The 19,405-nt window shown below is 47.1% G+C and overlaps 1 protein-coding gene across 1 annotated transcript in view; it reads left to right on the top strand.

The window, feature by feature from the left end:
* The window catches only part of DNAH17 (dynein axonemal heavy chain 17), a 1,486,981-nt gene that overhangs the window by 111,474 nt on the left and 1,356,102 nt on the right, over positions 1 to 19,405 (top strand). The window contains exon 9 of the mRNA XM_029599137.1: positions 11,862 to 12,029. Within this exon, the coding sequence (XP_029454997.1) occupies positions 11,862 to 12,029 (168 nt within the window). The remainder of the gene's footprint in view (positions 1 to 11,861; positions 12,030 to 19,405) is intronic.

Here is a 19,405-nt window from a genome sequence, read left to right as displayed (position 1 = left end):
TACTTTTATTTTAGTTTTGCTTGCGCTTTTAGCTATAAGACTAGACTGAGGGAGACACCAGTGACTCACAGGGATAATTGCAGGCTGAGCATACTCAGTGCACTCAGTGTGCCAGTGTCAGTCAAAGCTTTGTAGAAACTTTGACAGAAAAGTTTTCCGTACAGGGCTCCATCCTGTGATGTCACCCATATGTGAGGACTAACATCCTGCTGTCCTGTGAGAACACCTGTTACAGGTAAGAAACACTTGCTTTCTCACAGGACAGCAGGATGTTAATCCTCATGAAACCCACCCACCACCCTGCGGTGTTGGCTTTGCTGTTTTTCTTATTTTATTTTTTGGCACTTACTATAGTTTTTAAACAAGACTGAAGGGGGACCCCTGCTGGTTGCAGGGTTAGTGCCATCCTGGGCATGCCCAGTAGGCGCCAGTCAAAGTTCTAGAAACTTTGACAAAAGTGTTCCGTGATTGGGCTGCATCCTGTGATGTCACCCATATATGATGACTAACATCCTGCTGTCCTGTGAGAACACCTGTTACAGGTAAGCAACTTCTGCTTTATCAGGAAGCCAAGTATCTATTTTTTTTTTTTATTTTATGCTGGTTCTCTTTAAGATTTATCACTAGCAGAACAAGTAAATTAAGTCTTCTAATACATTTAATAATATGTATATTTAAAAAATGGGGGGGAAACTCAGATAGCATTGAAGAGTCTCTAATTTCTCAAATTGCTCAGCATACAGCTGCATTCACAGGAAAAAAAAACATTTTAAAATTTTTCCATCGATAGCAGGCTGCATTAGACATGCTTTCTTGTGGGTGATGTTATTCTGATGGCACTGGTCGGAATCTTCTCCTAATAGCAGAGCTGTCACTCTGCTCATGCACAGCTGCCCTGCATGATTGTCCCGCTTAGGACACCTCAGTCTTTTTTCATTCATGTCACAGGGCAGATGCGGATCTTCACTCCTCAGTCTTTGTTTTTTCTTCAAATTTTCTCGTGAACACAAACCTACATCGATATCGAAGAAGATGCCAGGATTCAAATATTGCAGTGCAGACATTTATTGTCCAAAACTGATCATCACAATTATTGTTACATTTGCCTAGGCCAGGAGTACAATCAGGCAGCCTGCTCCCACTGCAGTAGAATGTCACTGAGAGCCCAACACCATAGAGCAGCGAAAATAGCCAAGCTCTGGGAGATGGGGGTAAGGTTGGCGACCCACAATTATGCGCCATCACCATGCAGTCGATGCACTCATCAGGACCAAAGTGGCATCATGCAGAGAAACAGATAAGGGCAGTTGTCAGAAGACCTGGGTACAGCTTCCATGAAAAAGGCAAAACCCATGGATCAGAACACCCAAAAACCACATACTAATGCTTGGGAACAAACAAAAGCATACTAAACCTACATATGCATCTGTTGCGTCCGTCGCTGCTCGATGCCCTCACTCCGCCCTCCTTACCACTGTGGCGACTCCCTCCAGGCTTGATGGACGGTTTACTGCCGTGGCGTCTTCTTGCCGTCTTCCTCCAGCGTCCCTGGAGCGGCACGACGCTGTGGATCCGCCATGTTCCTGATGACGTAGGGTGCGTGTTGCTTCTCCTTCCTCTGGAATAGATTATAACAGATTTCTAACTCCGTACGAAGATTCATAACAGATTGTTAACTCCTCCCTCTTGAGGTGTCATTCACAACCAGCTTGCTCACTCCTCCCCTTCATAGGAGTTTAACCATAACAGATAGCTAGCTCCTCCCTCCAGAGGAGCTCGCTCATAACAAGATTGCTAACTCCTCCTACCACAGGAGCAGATTCCTAACAGAATGCTAACTCCCTAGCAGGTTCATAACAGCACCATTGCAAGTGAGTGCATCATCAGGCGATGCTATGCGACTCGACGTGTCAATATAAGACACACCACGACATGATGCATTGAGACACGACATCCCATGGAGTGACTCCTCAAAAATAGACACATCACAACGCATTGAAGGATGATGTGGTACAATGTGAATCACTGAAGTCTGTGCACCACAATGCGATGCATCAAGCAGAAACACCACATAGACTTCTGCACCCGTGCGATCGGCGCTGACCTATCAGGGTCAGGGTGCCTGCTTTCCCGTGCGGCCCAACCCTCGACCGTCTCGCGACCTCCCGAGGCCCTGCCCGACACGCGACCGCCCGAGGCTTACCTGCACCCTGAGATGCCGACTACCCAGATGGAGAACATGCCCCCCGGAAGACATCATCAGCCTCCGACCGACGGAGCACCTTAAAAGCAAGTGCTGGCCCTCTCTTGCTGCTCTGCCGCCGAGACTTCTGCACCCGCGCGATCGGCGCTGACCTATCGGGGTCAGGGTGCCTGCTCTCCCATGGGGCCCAACCCTCGACAGTCTTGCGACCTCCCGAGGCCATGCCCAACATGCGACCGCGTCCGCCCGAGGCCCTGCCCGACATGCAACCGCCCGAGGCTTACCTTCACCCTGAGACGCCAACTACCTGGACAGAGAACATGCCCCCCGGAAGACATCATCAGCCTCCGACCGACGGAGCACCTTAAAAGCAAGTGCTTTTAAGGTGCTCAGCCCCAGAACTTGCTAAACTTTTCCTGAAGAATATTTTCCATCTTCACAGACTCCCCAAGGAGATTGTGTCTGACCAGGGACCACAGTTTGCCGCCAGGTATTGGCGTTCCTTGTGCCAAAAATTCAATATTACTCTGAACTATACGTCGGCCTACCATCCTCAGGCGAATGGGCAGGCCAAGAGGACCAATCGGACCTTGAAGACATTTTTATGTTCCTACGTTAATGAACTACAAGACAATTGGTCGGAGCTCCTCCCATGGGCCGAGCTGTCGCATAGCACTCATGTTGCAGCAGCCACTGACACATCTCTGTTTGCAGTAGTCTTCGGATGGCAGCCCCGACGGCCTCTTCCTGTTCCTTTGACGGTTCTGTCTCCAGCGGCTCAATCCATGGCTCAAACCATTCACCATGTGTGGACCCAAGTAAAGGAGTGACTGGCACAAGCTGCCGAACGCGCCAAGTGCTCCTCAGATCTTCATAGACAACCTGCTCCACTCTTTGTCCAGGCCAGAAAGTATGGTTGGGTGCTCGACACATCCGCCTCAGACTACCCTCACACCGCCTGGCTCCTAAATACATTGGACCGTTTCCAATAATCAGAAGCATAGGAGCTGTTTCCTATCAACTCCAGCTACCTCGTTCATTGGGTATCTACAACACGTTCCACGTGTCCCTGTTGAAGCCATTGGTTCTCTCCTGGCCCTCTCGTAAAGACTCTCCTGCTCCATGTGTCTCTGCAGAACCAGACACGTCTCTCCAGGTAAGAGAAGTCCTTGACGTCCGGTGATGCTGAGGCAAGTGGGAATACCTCTTTGCCTGGGAGGGCTATGGGGCCGAGGAGAATTCGTGGAACCATCTCAAAATATTCTTGATAAGGACCTTCTGAAGACTTTCCATAGAATGCACCCTGAGAAACCACAGCCGCGAAGGGGGAGACCTAGAAGAGGGGGGTACTGTTACGCGCCCCACCCATGGCCGTCCCGCGCATGGGACCGCTCACTTGCATAGTTCCTCAGCGGTCCCCGGGACGACCTCCCTCGCGGTAGTTGCTAGCCCAGCTAGGCCCGGCTTCCCGCAGTGGCGGTCGCCGGGCCTTCCATTGCACGCCAGGCCTCAAACTGAGGTTTGGCGTCTTCCTCCATGCTAGCCATGCCCATACACGCGCGGCCTGCCCCGATACTTGTAGGGCCGAGGGCGAGTCTGGGTTCCGCTGCGTGCCCTGATTGAGCTACGATATTGCCTTGGCAATCGGGTTGGCTTGTATGCTAGATTGTCTCCGCGCCTGTTCCTGCTTGTTTCTAGTCTCGTTCCAGGATCCTTCTGTTCCAGTTCCGTTCCTGATTTGTTCCTGCATTCTTGTTCCTGAGTCCTACTTGTTCCTGCGTTCATCTGCCTGCCTACCCCGGTAGTACCCTCGGACTGACTTCTGGTACTGACCTTGGCTTGTTCCTGACCTGCCTGTCTATCTGCTGCCTGTCTACGACCTCTGCTAGTTCCTGACTTGTCTGTCTGCCGCCTGCCTCAAGACCCCAGCCTGTTCCAGTTCTGCTCGTCTGTCTGTCGCCTGCCTCAAAGACATCAGCCTGTTCCAGACCTGCTCGCCTGTCTTCCGCCTACCTCAAGGACCTCAGCTTGTTCCAGACCTGCTCACCTGTCTGCTGCCTGCCCCTAGACCTCTGCTTGCCTCTGACTACATCTGACCTCCGGTATCTGACCCTTGTTTCGGTGACCATTCCTCGGATTGATCTTTGGACATTGACCTTTTGCCTGCCTGACCACGCCTCCAGATTCTGGCTCTGTTCCTCGCCTTGTTATCACCAACTCTGTTCTGGTTCTCCCTGCTCCAGTTCGAACCTGACCGTGCTCCTTCTGTGTCTGTGGGCACGCCGGTCTATCATTCTCCCAGGAGACCCTGCGAGGCCCACCTAAGTCTTAGCGGCCCGGTCCCTACGGGCCCCTCCCGGGGGGACCTCGGGCTTCCAGTGATGAAGCCCTACCTAGCCTCTGTCTCCTTCAGTGATCCGCCTTCTGGGGCCAGTTACCTCCAGTTCCCTTTCAGGAGCCATTCCATCCTTGCCCCAGGACAAGGGTCCACCCCCGAGTGCAACAATAGAGACCCCAAGCATTGGTATGCATGTAATATACAACCTTTAATAAAGGAATTTCGACAGAAGACCAATTCTTGGATGGATCTTCCAATATCTACTTTGGGTCATGTAGCCCTCTTAAAGATGATATTAATTCCGAAGTTATTGTATATTTTCCAAATGGTCCCCATTATATTGAGTTGTAAGGATTTTAAGCTTATAAACAGCATATGTGCTCGATTTATATGGAGGTCAAAAAAGGTGAGCTTCTCAATGGCCAAGTTAAGCTATCCTAAAGCAGAGAGTGGCGTGGGTTTCTCTCATATCAAATACTACAACATGGCAAGTAATATAGCTACCATTGCTGGGTGGTTGGCGGGGGGGGGGGGGGGGGGGGGGTGGGAGGGTGTGTGTGTGAAGGCTCAAATATCTTAGAATTAGAAACAAACTGTGTACATCCACTCCATGCTCCAATAGATTCTCTTCCTGTTAAGATTTCTTGTTCATTATTCTTTGGAACAATTAGACAGATAAGGAAATTTCTTAGGTCATTACTCCATCAATCATGAGAAATTTCTCCTTGCCTACTGTTAACTGGGAATCCGCAATTTAGGGCTGATGAATCCAATGTAACGTTCAGGACATTGGAGGCTAATAGGGTCAACGCCACACAATTCTTTTATGATTTGAGGTCAGTGAGGATGCACTCACTGAATTATTGTATTGAGCATCTGGGTTGAGTTCTAAAGATTTTCTAGCTTATTTTCAAGTACAGAGTTATATTTCGAGTATTTTAAAACATAAGACCAGTTAGGGCACCTTCGGTGCATTTTAAAGATTTTTTCATTGGGAAGATTGAGAAAAATTACTGTTTCTCACAGGATAAGCAGGATGGTAGTCCTCACATATGGGTGACATCACAGGATGGAGCCCAATCACGGAACACTTTTGTCAAAGTTTCTAGAACTTTGACTGGCACCTACTGGGCATGCCCAGCAATGCACTGACCCTGCATCCAGCAGGGGTCCCCCTTCAGTCTCTTTTTTTCCTCGCAGCAGTAGCCACGCGGGTTAAGGAGCTCTCTTGAGATTCCTGACAGGAATTTTCCTTACGGAAACTTCTTTAAAAATTTTCAAAAAACTTCTACCCCATAGGGGTCCCCCTATAGATATCTGTACCCTCGCTTGTAGTCAATTCCCATTGAGTTTTCCTGGCCATTGATGGCACTGTGGCTAAATTTTTGTCGAAGCCATGGCGTCGGGTTTTCGTCGGTGCCCTGATTGTCCTCAATGTCTATCACAGACCCGCATAGAGTTTGTGTATTGTGCTTGGGGTCCGACCATGATACCCTAACTTGCTCCTGCATGGCAGTGACGGCAATTGCCCCCCTCCCCCCGCATTGGAGATCTCTGTACTCAGCCAGGTAAGGCTGGGCTCAGGTAGGTTTAAAAATATGTATATATATGTACAAGACAGAGAAGGAGAGTTTTTGGTATAGGGCTTTCTCCGCTCTCCATGCTTGGTACGACATTCTTACGTTTGTCCCACTCTGTGGGAGAGTAAGGATGTGGGCAGCCTTGCGGATTGAGCAGCCTCCGAAGGCTAGGTCCCGCTCTAAGGCCTTTTTGCATGCCGCATAATAGGGTTCAATGGCTTTTTGTGCACTTTTTCTATGTGTTAGGCTGCCTTCTTCAGAATTGTGGTTTGACCTGTGCGTCCAGCTGTACATCCAAGTTAAGCATCCAGTTTTTGGACACCTAGTCGGGTCTCAGTTGTGCGTCCAAGTTAAGTGGCACCTTAGTGGCTGTCCTGCTTACCTATGCACACAGGTTGGGTGTTTTGCTGTGTGCTTAAATTTTTTGCAGCACCTATCCTTAGGGACGCTTAGGTGCTGGATGCCCAGGTTTGGGATACCTAAATATTTGAACACCTAGGTTGGACACTTAGAATTTTTGGATGCCTAAAAAAAAAAGCTGAACATACACCTTCAGTCACCACTTAGCATACTGTCAGCCTAATGGTGCCTATACCTAAGAAGCCTAAGCACCTTTCCCTTTGCACTGCTTGTCATATTCGGGCCTCTCAGCCTGGTTCTTCCCATTTGGATATAGGTATGGGTAAAGATGCGTCAGGTGGGATGCCTGATATTGGAACTCCCCTAACTGGTTTGTCAGCAGGGGAAGGTATCTCAGCGCATACGCCTCAAGTGCTTTCTGGTTTTGGCATGGATCCTTCTACATTTTCATGGATAGAATTTTTCCAGGGATTGCAATGCTTGTCCAATGCTTGTCCAATGCTTCCAGGGCAGAGACACAGGTAGGAACTTCTCTTGGACCTACAGTTAAGCATCAGAGTACACCAAGATTGGCAGCAGGTCTGCCCGACAAGGATCCGAATGGCACAGATAATGAGGTCGATCCTGACTCTCTAGAAGATGGAGAGATTCCTCCGGGATTAGAACAGTATAGGACTACACTACAGTTCTTCCATAGAGATTAACTGCCAGCCCTGATTTCCCAGACCATGAATATGCTAGGATTACCTGGAGCAGATTCTATGTCTGAGCTAAAGAAAAATCCCATTTTGGTTTCTCTGCGTAAAGCCTCCTGTTTTTTCCCTATGATGGAGGCCATTCAAGAATTGATTGATTTTGAGTGGGGCGCCCCAGAGGCTAATTTCAAAGGAGGTTGGGTTTTGGAAGGCCTGTACTCTCTGGATCCGGTGGTGAGGGATCGTTTACGTTTTCCAACAGTGGATGCACTTGTATGTGCAGTTTCCAAGTGGACAACTATCCCAGTAGAGGGAGGAGTGGCCTAGAAGGATGTGCATGATAAGAGAATTGAAAATATCCTTAAGCAGACTGTTAAGTCTGTGTGTTTAGAACTAGTTAATGGGCCCTTGGGCCATGGCAAGAGCTGCTTCCACCCACAGGGAGGAGCCCTGTGGGGACTCACCATGATAGGTGGGATCTCAGTAGTGATGGACACCAGAGGCAGTAGTTTATTATTCAGCAAGATAACCCGAGGAGCAGGTTAATAGACTCAGTCCAGAGTATATGACCTGTAAGCTGGTCTCTCTGGTAGTGGCCCACAGCATGGAGTAAGCTGGGGAATACTTTCTGTAAATGAAGCTTGTGTAGGTTGTCCCGGTAGTGGTCCGCAGAGTGAGGTAGGCCGGAGGCTGGTGGTAGACATTTGCCCAAGACAGTGTGGATCTGGTAGTGGTCCGCAGAGCGGGGTAACCCGAGAATCCACACAGAGAAGGAGGAAGTTGTAGAGCAGATCCAGTACTCACTCTGAACAGAGTAGCCATCTGTAGTGATAGGCATCGTGGAGACCCAAGGTACAGGAGCATTGAAGGGTCGTCTGTGGAAATAGGAAGAGACTCACTGGGTTAGAGAAGTGAGGCAAGTAGAGATGGCACTCCGAGTAGCGGATAGTCCTGAGTGTGGCTAGGCCCCCAAGGAGCAGGTTCCTAGATCACTCAGACAGGAGCGCAGGAACAGTGAAGCGAAGTCCCAGAAAGGTGGAATTGAGCAGGGCAGGAATCCTTGCTAACTCAATGGTATGCTGGCCCGATGAGATTATATATATGTAGGCAGTGATGTCATGTGGTGGGGACGCCCCCGAGGTTCCTGCCATGACGTGGTTAAAATGGGGGCAGGCGTGCGCGCGTGCCCTAGGTCACCCAGAAGTAAAATGGCTGCCGGGAGCGCCAGTGCCGTCCCAGGAGCTCCATGGAGGGTGGCGTGCAGAAGCCGAGGCGGCCATTCTCCCTAGACTTGGAGCTGCAGGGCAAAAATAATGAGCAGTAAAGGTCGCAGCCATTGCGACTGACAGGCACAACACAGACATTTGAAGCAGAGGCAATGACTTTGCAAATACTTTCTTGTTGTTCCTTGGTGGCTCATTCTTGTTTACTTTTCTCTTAGGAGGTTGATAACTCTGGGGTCTCTGCGATTTGGTCTGCACCTCAGCCAGAGGGGTGGCTTCGGTAATAGCGACCAGGCGTCAGTTATGGCTGAGCAATTGTTTGGCTGATGCAGCCTCCAAGGCTAACCTTACGAAATTGCCCTTTAAAGACTTGCTTTTGTTTGGGAGCGAGTTAGAGAAATTGGCCAGTAAGTGGGGTGAATCACTGGTTCCTCGATTACTGGAGGATAAGAAGCAGATGCCACGCTCCTTTAGCATAAGGTTGTGCTAGGGGATCTGAGCGTTTTTGACCCTATAGAGGAGCGACTTTTCAGAGGACTTGGCCTTTCGGTAGGTCTCAGACCTTTCATCCCAGGTAGCCCAGAGGGGCGTGGGCTCGAGTAGTGGAACCTCCTGAGCCTTCCAATGAAGGTTTTCCAACCCATCCCCGGGAACAGGAGATAGGGGGATGCCTTTCTCTCTTCAGATCAATGGGTCCTGGAGGTAATACAAGAAGGATATGGACTGGAGTTTCGCACGGTTCCTCAAGACATGTTCATGTTCTCTCCCTGTCACTCCCCGCAAAAGATGCAGGCAGTGGAGACATTGGTAAACCTCCTCAGTCTGAGGGTTGTGATTCTGGTGCTCATGTCTCAAGAAAATATGGGGCGATATTCAATTTATTTCATTGTGCCCAAGAAAGAGGGATTCTTTCATCCAATCCTAGATCTCAAAAGATGTCAACTGTCCTCTGTGGATGATGCATTTTTGCATTGAGATCTTGCACTCGGTGATAATGGCCCTTGCATTTGGGGGAATTTCTGACCTCTTTGAACCTATCTGAGGCGTATTTTCACATTCCCATTCAACTAGAGCATCAATGCTTTCTGCAGTTTGCAGTTCTGGGATGCCATTATCAGTTTCAGGCACTGCCTTTTGGTCTGGCCACCACTCCCAGGACCTTTTCCAAGGTAATGGTAGTAGCTGCAGCAGAATTGAGAAAGGAAGGGATCCTAGTACACCTGTATTTGGATGACTGGCTGATTCGAGCCAAGTTGCTGGAAGAGAGCTGCCTACTGACCCACAAGGTGATCTCCCTGTTGCAGGAGCTTGGCTGGATGTGAACATGGCCAAGAACAGTCTTCAGCCTCCTCAGTCATTGGAAAACCTAGGGGTTTGGTTCGACACGAAGCAGGGCAAGGTTTTCCTGCTGGAAGCTCGTATTCAGAAGTTGATGGCACAGCTACATCTGTTGATGAACATTCTGCGCCCAACCTTATGGTCCTACCTGCAGGTCCTTGGTTTAATGGCGGCATCCCTGGAAGTGGTACCATGGGCAAGAGTGTAAATGTGTCCTCTTCAGCATTTTCTGTTGTTTCGGTGGAACCTGCCGTCTCTGGATTATTCGATTCAGCTCCACCTGCCAATGGAGGTCTCCTTCTATCTACAGTGGTAGCTACAACTGGATCATCTAAGGAAGGGAATTTCCCTAGCACCACTGGACTGGCTAGTACTGATGACAGGTGCAAGCCTCTATGGTTGGGGAGCTCACTGTCAGGAGCTGACAGCACAACAGCGGTGGGATGCAGAAGAGTCTCTCTGGAGCATCAATCATTTGGAAGCCAGGGCAGTCTGGCTGGCATGTTTGCTGTTCGGCAACAGGCTGCATGGTTGAGTGGTCCAGATAATGTCAGACAACACAACGATTGTGGCTTACATAAATCGGCAGGGAGGAACCAAGAGCCAACCCGTGTCACAGGAAATAGATCAACTTATGGAATGGGCTGAACTACATCTCCAGATGATCTCAGCCTTCCATATTACAGGAAAAGACAAATGTAAGAGCAAACTTTCTCAGCAGGGAGAGTCTGGATACAGGAGAATGGGTGCTATCAAACATGGCATTTCAGCTGATTCTGGATTGCTGGGGTCTTCTGTTTCTAGATCTACTGGCAACGTCTAACAATGTGAAAGTTCTGTGATTCTTCAGTCATAGGAGAGAGCCGAATTAATCTGGGATCCATGCCTTGGTGCAGGAGTGGCCAGCAGACGAATTGCTGTACTCCATTCTTCCATGGCCCTTATTGGGCAGATTAGTCTGAAGGATTGAGCGCCATAGAGAGATGGTGCTCTTAGTTGCTCCAGATTGGCCCAGGAGACCGTGGTATGTGGATCTGTGGCAGTTCCTGGTGGCATTCCTCCAGCTGACTCCAGGGGTGGTACAGCTGCATTCTGTTCTTTCTTTTCTACTGAAGGGATCACTGACTTTAACTTGAATTAGTCTATCTCCCTGCCATCTCTGGATAGAGAGAGAGATGTAGAGGAGTATCGTCTGTTGCGACCCTTGGATATCAAGAGTCAAGTTGTCAGGTATCTGGAGTTTACTAAGCCTTTCTGGAAGACGGATCGCCTGTTTGTCCTTCACGATGGTACTAGGAGAGCCGACTTCGTGAGGTACCATACCTCGCTGGATTAAGGAGGTAGTCATGGCTGCATACATTGATGCTGGGAAGCTGTTACCTAGTCAGGTCAGGGCTCATTCCACTAGGGCTCAGTCAGTGTCATGGGCGGAAGTGAAATTGTTGTCTGCCGTCGGCATTTGCCGAGCTGCAATGTGGTCCTCATTACACCCTTTTTCCAGGTATTATCATCTGGATGTGCAAGCCCGGGAGGATGCAGCCTTTGCACGTACGGTTTTGACTGGACCATGGGCAGCTTCCCACCCTATTCGGGAGTAGCTTGGGTACATCCCACTTGTTCTGAATTCATCTGACTGGACGCTAAGAAATGAGAAATAACTACTTACCTGATAATTTCCTTCTCTTTCAGACAGTCAGATGAATCCAGCTTCTCTCCCTTGGTTGCCAAATGGTTGTATTATGGTTCTCCTCCATAGAATGTATTACAGGGATTACTGGTAAGTGTTAGTACAGTCCCTAGACTAGTGTTAATACATTCTTGTCTGAGCTCAGTGTTGCCTGTTGGATGAGTATTGAAATGGTTATCTGTTCAATCAAGTTTTGCTAGTCTGTCCACAGTTGCTTTTGAAGAGAATACTGGCAGGCTGTTGTCACTGCAGGGGTATATATTCTGTGACGTCAGTTTGCTCTGTCTCCATCTGCTGGTAGATGTGCATAATCTACTTGTGCTGGATTCATCTGACTGTCCTAAAGAAAAGTAAATTATCAGTTTAGTAGTAATTTCTGATTTTTGTTGCCCTGTTTGGAAGTATCATCAAATCTCATCACTGTTTCTATTCATTAGGACTTGTTTGCGACAGCTATTGAATTTCTGAAGCTGGAAAAGATAGAGGTAGGAGGACTGCGGGGATCTGTCCTTGGAAACCTGGTGAATCAAATTTATGAAGAATTCCTTGAATATATTAAAATCTTCGCTGATTGCAAATATGATCCCTTAAATACTGGAAAAGAGGTGAGAAAAATCATAATAAAATTAAATTAAATGTATTAGTTTTATCTTTTGCAGAAGCAAATTGTTTCAAACAAGCTTTTGGAGACTGGCAGACCAGAGGATCCAATATTGGGATATAGTCCTACTACCTTGGGCTCTTTTCTAATGTTGCCTCAGAAACTAAGACGTATTGAATTTGGTCAATACATTGATGGGACACCTCCCGATAATATCAGGTGATGCAGAAAATAGTGTTCCATCTGAGGAAGTAATAGGCCTCAGTATGGTGTTAGTAGGCACAGTGTTACTCAGGATATAGTTTGTTAAATAAAGATTTCTGTCTATATTGTAAACATTAAATAATCCATATCATTTTTTTGCAAGAGCAGAAATGTTAAACCCGGGGACTATGCTATGACTGAATTTAAATACTAGTTGAACAATTTGCCAGGTTGAGATTACTCATTTAAAAATAACTTAATTGGGTTAGTACGATGGCTTAGTGGCAGTGTTGGATGCTGCCACAAGGAAGATCAGGTTTCCTAGCAAGGTATGGACTGGTGATGCTGTGAAGGCAGCATTCACAGCCCCTGGGAGGAGAGAGTCTCAGCCAGGGGTGTCATTACCACTGGGCACATGAGGCCTGTGCCCCAAGTCTAAAACTCAGTGACCCGAGTCTCAGCAGTCCTAATTCTTTTCCAATCTTGGCCAGGCCTGCAATGGAACTTTAAGGGAAGAACCCCACGTCAAGCCCGGGCTGTGTGGCTGCACAGAGAAGGCTGCTTGAATGGGTCTGGGTCTGGGTCTGGGCTATGCAGAGAAGGCTGTTGTGTTGAGCTTAGGCTGCGTGGAGGAAAAGACAAGACCACCATATCAGATTCCAGGCTGTGCAGCAGAAGAGAGAAGGCTGCCATGGGGGGCCAAGGCCATGTGACAGAAAAGACAAGGCTGCTGAGTCGGAGTCTAGGCTGTGCAGCTGAAGAGAGAAGGCTGCTGGGTCGGTCCACCAGTGAAAATAGAAAGCTGTTACGTCAGCTGGTCTGCGAGACCAAAGAGAGGAGGCTGTTGCTGCTGTCTGCAAACCTGCACATTCTGGAGAAAGACAGAAAGAGAGAGTGTGAGAGCTTGTGTATGTAAGTGAGCAATAGAATGTCTGAGAGCTTGTGTGTCTTAGCAATAGTATGTGTGAGAACTTGCATGTGTATATGTGAGCAGTAACGTGTGAGAGCATGTGTGTGTATGTGAGTAATAGCATGTATGTGTATGTGTGATCAGTAGCGTGTGTGTATGTGTGTGTGTGTGATGCTGTGTGGGCTCAAGGAAGAGACTGCTGCTGCCTGCATTTTCCAAGAAAATAATACGAGAGAGCACATGAGAATATATGTGGGAGAGAGAGAGCATATGAGACAGACTGTGTGTGAGAGGCTCAGGAGGAGGCTCTTGCCTGCATGTTCTCGGGAGAGTGAGAATATGTTTGTGCATATGTGTATGAGAGAGAGAACATGGGAAATATTGTGTGAGAGAGCTTGTGTGAGAACTTATCTGTGTGGGTGTGCCTCTACGTTCTATGAAGAGGGAAAGAGAGCGCATCTGTTTATGTGCATGTATATATATGTGAGAGGGAAAGCATGTGAAAATATATTGGGAGAGAGAGAGTATGTGTCTATGTGTATGAGAGAGAGAATGTGTGCGAGCATATGTGAGAAGACAAGTGTGTGTATGTGTTGGAGAGTGTGCGTATGTAAGTGAGGGAAAGTTTGCATCCCTCCCCCCATTAATCTGCGACAATCTCAAGATGCCTTCAAATTAAAAGTTCTCAGTATAGAGAGCAAGGGATTTTTTTAAATCTTTATTTCTTATTCATTTTTAATTATTTGATGTGTTTTCTGTTTGAACTATATTATTGGTGTTTGGGAAATTTTACACATTTTTATGTGTTTTAAATTAATTGATATTCTTTACATCAGCTGTTTGAAATAGTAAAACCATACTCATAAAACTATCATGATGTTTTATATTTCTTGAATTTATGGTTCGATGTTTTATAAGGCATGGTAGTGATTGTTTTTTCATTGTTGCACTGCATACAGAGTCTGTCTTGTTGAGGTTTCCAGTTTGTTTTTGTCTGCACATTTCTGTTTGTACTTTATAGTCTCATTTTTATGTGTTTGGTGAAGGTTTGTCTGTGTTCTGCATCAGTGACCAAAGTGAGGTATTCTGCTATTGTGTAGTTTCTGAGCAGGAATCTGTTCAGTTTGGCTTGTTCTATTTTCTTAATAGGAGGTACATTGGCGTTTTAGGGCCTGACATAGTATTTGCAGTGTTGCCTTTTCATAGATAGGGTTGTTACTGTTTGAGTGGTGTTTTGATATGGGAGGTTTACTATATTGTAGTTGTAATTCAAATTTTTTTAGAAGATTTATTGTCAATTTGTTTTCAGCATCAAATTAAATACAGAACAATTTATAAATGCCTACAATACTGTAACCCAAAGAGTGTATAAGTGGCTATGTGCTGTAGTGTATCTGGGTTCCTCAGTCAGCTGTTAGGAGTATCTTTAGAAGAGAACAGTGAAGGGTATGGATGACTGATGCACTCGTATTATTTCTATAACACTGGGAAAAACGAGCAGTGCACCCATAATACACATGCACGGATACAATTAATGAAATGCATTCATATTGAATTATGAGTGCATTACTCATCATTGATGGGCCTGTTGATCCATGTTTAGATTGTTCATTGCCATTGTCTTGGGGAACCGGAGGACAAGAGAGAGGAGGCTGATTTAAGGGCAGTGGTGACAAATTTTATGGAAATGAGGGGAGGATTAGGTGGTCAGGTTCCCCTTCCCAGTCCTCAAGTGTTGAGTTCTGATTTGTGTAAAAGTGGACAACCCAGGGGTGCCAGCGGACCGAGAGATGGTGGGAGTAAGGAGGAAAAAAAGGCCCATGCCCCATATCTTTGAAGTACCTAGCAATGCTCCTGGTCTAGCAATCATACAATGGCAACATCTAGTGGCCAGACTCCAAGTGCAGGTTTACTGGGGTCCAGAGGACACTGCAGACAGTGGCTCCCAGCCGAAGACTATCACTGTAATGGCTGGGCACTAGATATAATGGAAGAGAAGACTAATATTGGGGAAAATCTCCAGATGGTTATGATGGAGGCTTATAGCAAAATAGCCCCATTAAAATCTCATTTTAAGTAAGATAGAAGCCCAAAGGAGCATAAGGAAATTGCTGAGCTAGGCCAGGTAAAATAGACCTGAACAAAAAGAGATGCTGCATCCTGGACTTCCAAGGGGAGCTTACTCCATAAAGTGGGAAAGCTAAAACAAAAACAAACCAGAAACAAACACAAGACATGGCTTACTTACTCTGGGGAATAGAAAGAAGGGTACATGATTTGGAACACGGGCCAGTGTTAGGGTGTTAGGCACCCTAGGCAAACCATACAGCTTGGTGTACCCCTTCTGGTTGCACCCTCCACACATAAAGGCCGAGTCAGTACGGTGTGCTCAGGCCAAGCGCACCGTTAGCCCTGATTTGGATGCGCGTTTTCGATGTGCTATTATTACCCCTTATACAGTAAGGGGTAATAGCGCGTGAAAAACACGTGTCCAACTCCCCCCCCGAAACTAATAGCGTGCTCAACAAGCAAATGCATGTTGATGAGCTTATTAGTTAGACCTGCTCGATACAGAAAGTAAAATGTGCAGCCAAACCGCACATTTTACTCTCAGAAATTAACACGATATTAAGTCGGAGGCCCCAAAAAATAAAAAAAATTTAAAAATCTTAAAAAAAAAAAAATTCTGCCCGCGGCACGCGGGTTGGAAGACGGATGCTCAATTTTGCCAGCGTCCGTTTTCCGAACCCGTGGCTATCAGCAGGTTCGACAACCAACACCAGTAAAATTAAGCGCTGGCTGTCAAACCCGCTAACAGTCGCCGCTTCTGCTAATAAGGAGGCGCTAGGGACGCCCTAGTGTCCCTAGCACCTCCTTTTTACCATGGGCCCTCATTTGCATACTGAATCGCAAGCCCAGGAGAGTGGCCTGGGTAAGCGTTGGGAGAGCGGGCGCTCGCCTCAGAGCGCTGGCTCTCCCGTGCAGTTTACTGAATCGGCCTGATACAACACACTCACAGAAATGCACACACACACACACACTTTTTAAAAAATTACATTTAAAATATCAGATTTTACATGAAAACTGACAAAGTATAGTTTTTGGAGGTAAAAATGTTACTTATAATAATATGTATATTATATTTGCATGCACTGCTGTGGTGCCAACCAGAAATCCCTGTAAAGAAGAAATTGGAACCCATATGGTATTAAGCCTATGGTCCATGTAAAACAAACCAGAAAAAAACTATTTAAACAGGAAAAGTTCAATAATTCCAAAATGCCAAATCTTTATTGAAATGTCAGTCCCCTAGGAAGATTTAGAGGAGACAATAGAGAAATCTGGGGAAGAGGGATGGGTATGAAAAAAATTTAAAGCATAAAGAGTGGAAAAACCGATGGAGACCAATGTTGATCTGAAAGAGATCAAAGTTAACTGAGGGAACAAAGGATAAACCCAGTTGTAATAAATGAGCCTCAGAGTCAGAAAGTTGTCTGGAAGAAAGATTGAACACGAATGAATCATTGGAAGGTCCAACGGGCTGCGCACATGGAATCCTCAGCTCCAAAAGTCCGTATGGCGTTGTGTTTGTGACCGAGTTGTACGTTGAGTGAACTGTTGCCGTAGTATTCCCCGGGACTTTACTGATTCCTGGCGGTTATCCTCCTGATGTGGATCTAAAAAAGAAAAAGAGGTAGAGGGAAACGAGGAGCCTGAAAATGGTTTGAAATTCTGCTGAGGGGGAGGTGTGTCTGAACATTGTTTGTCACCTGATGAATCACTTGAAGAAAAAGAGGATTTAAATGCAACCTTCTTGCGGGAGGGGGGAGGGGGAGGGTGTCGAACAGTGTTCATCCAAGGATAAACGTAGCCTTTCGAGTAGTCAAATTGGTCCCGCTGAAATTTTTTATACTTGAGTAACTTTAAATCTGCTCGAAATTTCTCTAAATTTAGTTGGAATTCAGACAATTGTGCAGAAAATGAATCAGGTGAAATTTGAGATTTAAGAGAAACTATAGAAAATGAAACTGTTCTTGTAGGGTAAGAGCTGTTTTCTTGGTGGTTTCTACTATCAGAATCATTAACAAATGAACATTTGTTTAATATTTGATTCTAACGAGTGATGAAAGCAGCGTTCTCAGTATGTAATCTCAGTTCCTTTAAGATGTGTAGACCATGTGGAATTCTTCTCAACAGACAATTATCCACGAGGGTGGCGGCCTGTAGTTTAGTGTTGGTGGCTCTTTTCTGTAGACTAATGGTTTCTGCCCATGAGACGCAATTAGTAGGTTAATTAGTATCTGTAAACAATGGGGTGTCCAACAAAAGAGACTGGAAATCTTTTCTTAGTAGCTGAAAGTGTCCTCTTCAGGGGTAGCCATTAAACACAGGATCCACGAAGATAGGGGATAAACCCACAATGAAGTGTGGAACGATGGGCAAACACACTAATATGAACACAATCCAACAGTGTGTAGCAAAATCAATTGCAGAGGTCCATGTAAAACAAAGCAGAAAAAACTATTTAAACAGGAAAAGTTCAATAATTCCAAAATGCCAAATCTTTATTGAAATGTCAGTTCCCCTGGATGATTTGGAGGAGACAATAGAGAAATCTGGGGAAGAGGGATGGGTGTGGAAAAAGTGTTTAATGCGTAAAGAGCGGAAAAACCGCTGGAGACCAATGTTTATCCTTGGATAAACACTGTTCAATCCCCCACAAGAAGGTTGCATTTAATTCCTCTTCTTCAAGTGAGTCATCAGGTAACAAACAATATTCGGACGCACCTCCCCCTCAGCAGAATTTCAAACCATTTTTAGGCTTCTCGCTTCCCTCTACCTCTTTTTCTTTTTTAGATCCACATCAGGAGGATACCCACCAGGAATCAGTAAAGCCCTGGGGAAAACTACAAAATATCATATAGGGCCTCATTTACCAATATCACATTGGTATCGCATGGGTACCGCCTGGGTTAATAAAAGGGGCGTTCCCATGCAAATGAGGCTTTTTCCGCGCAGCAGGAACATTTCGTGTCTCGCGAAGTTTTCGCGAATCGCGAAAATGTTTTCGTGGTTCGTGAGGAAAAGATTAAAAAATCATCGTGCTGTGCGACTTTTTCGCGGTACGCGGACAAAAGTGAAACCAAGTACCGTGCCCCGCGATAATGTGACATGTATAAAAGGTCACTTCCTGCCCCTCCTCCTTTGAGGGTTTGGAAGGAGATTTGGAGAGGAGGTAGGTGTTGGAGGTATAGAGTTTTGGAGGAGTTAGAAATTTGATTACTGAGTGCCCTGTCTTGTAGTATTCACTGTTGTCATCTGTTTCCCTTTACCTGTGTCTTGTGTAATCTGTGTTGGAGTGAAAGATTGTCAGTTCCCTGTTTGTTCCTATCTGTGAGGAGGAGGAGGAGTGTGGTGGTGGTGGTGCTGGTGAGGAAGAGGAGGAGGAGTGCGCTGGTGGTGGTAGTGGTGTTGGTGGTGGTGTTGGTGGTGGCGAGGAGGAGTGCGGTGGTGGTGGTGCTGGTGATGAGGAGTGTGGTGTTGGTGGTGGCGAGGAGGAGTGTGGTGGAGGATGGAGCGTAACAGGAGTGGGAGGAGAGGACAGAAGAGGGGAGTTGAGCATAGGGGGAGGAGGAGGGAGAGGGGGAGGGAGGAAGAGGGACCTAGTGGTAGGGGTCTGAGGAGTAGAAGCAGGGACAGGGGTAGTGTGAGAAATAGGCAGGAGGGAAGTGATAGGGTGGGGGAGGGGGAAAGGGTGAGGCAGGAGAGAATGGTGGGAAGAGGTAGGGCTAGACAGCCAGGGCAGAGGGGAAGGGAACTGGAAGCGCAGGGTCAGGTGGGGGGGGGGGGGGGGGGGGGGGGGGGAAGGGAGTGGGGAATCCGGTGGGTTGGAGAGTGAATCCAGGGAGGAGACCCCTCCGGAAGTGGCACCCCAACCAGGCAGCCAGGCAAGGGTGAGGCAGCATGCTATACACTTCAGCCAGGAGGACAACAATCGGCTGATTGAAGGCATCCTCCGTCACTATGTCTATCTCTTTGGCAACCTGGCAGTGAAGACGAGCAAGGCAGCCAAGGCACAGCTATGGGCCACCATAGCTGCATACATCAGACGCCAAAGTGGCATACCTCAGACCGGGGAGCAGGTGGCCCACCATTACAGGGACATAAAGGCGCAGCTCAAGGTCAAGATAGCAGAGCGCAATGAGTACCTGCAGGAGACAGGAGGAAGGTCCCCGTGCCCAATCCGCTTCACGGATATGGAGAGG

Source organism: Rhinatrema bivittatum, chromosome 4 (genome assembly GCF_901001135.1).
Source record: "Rhinatrema bivittatum chromosome 4, aRhiBiv1.1, whole genome shotgun sequence".
Classification (NCBI taxonomy): Eukaryota; Metazoa; Chordata; class Amphibia; order Gymnophiona; family Rhinatrematidae; genus Rhinatrema; species Rhinatrema bivittatum.
Note: the sequence above shows the minus strand (reverse complement) of the source record. Positions and strands in the feature narration are given on the sequence as shown.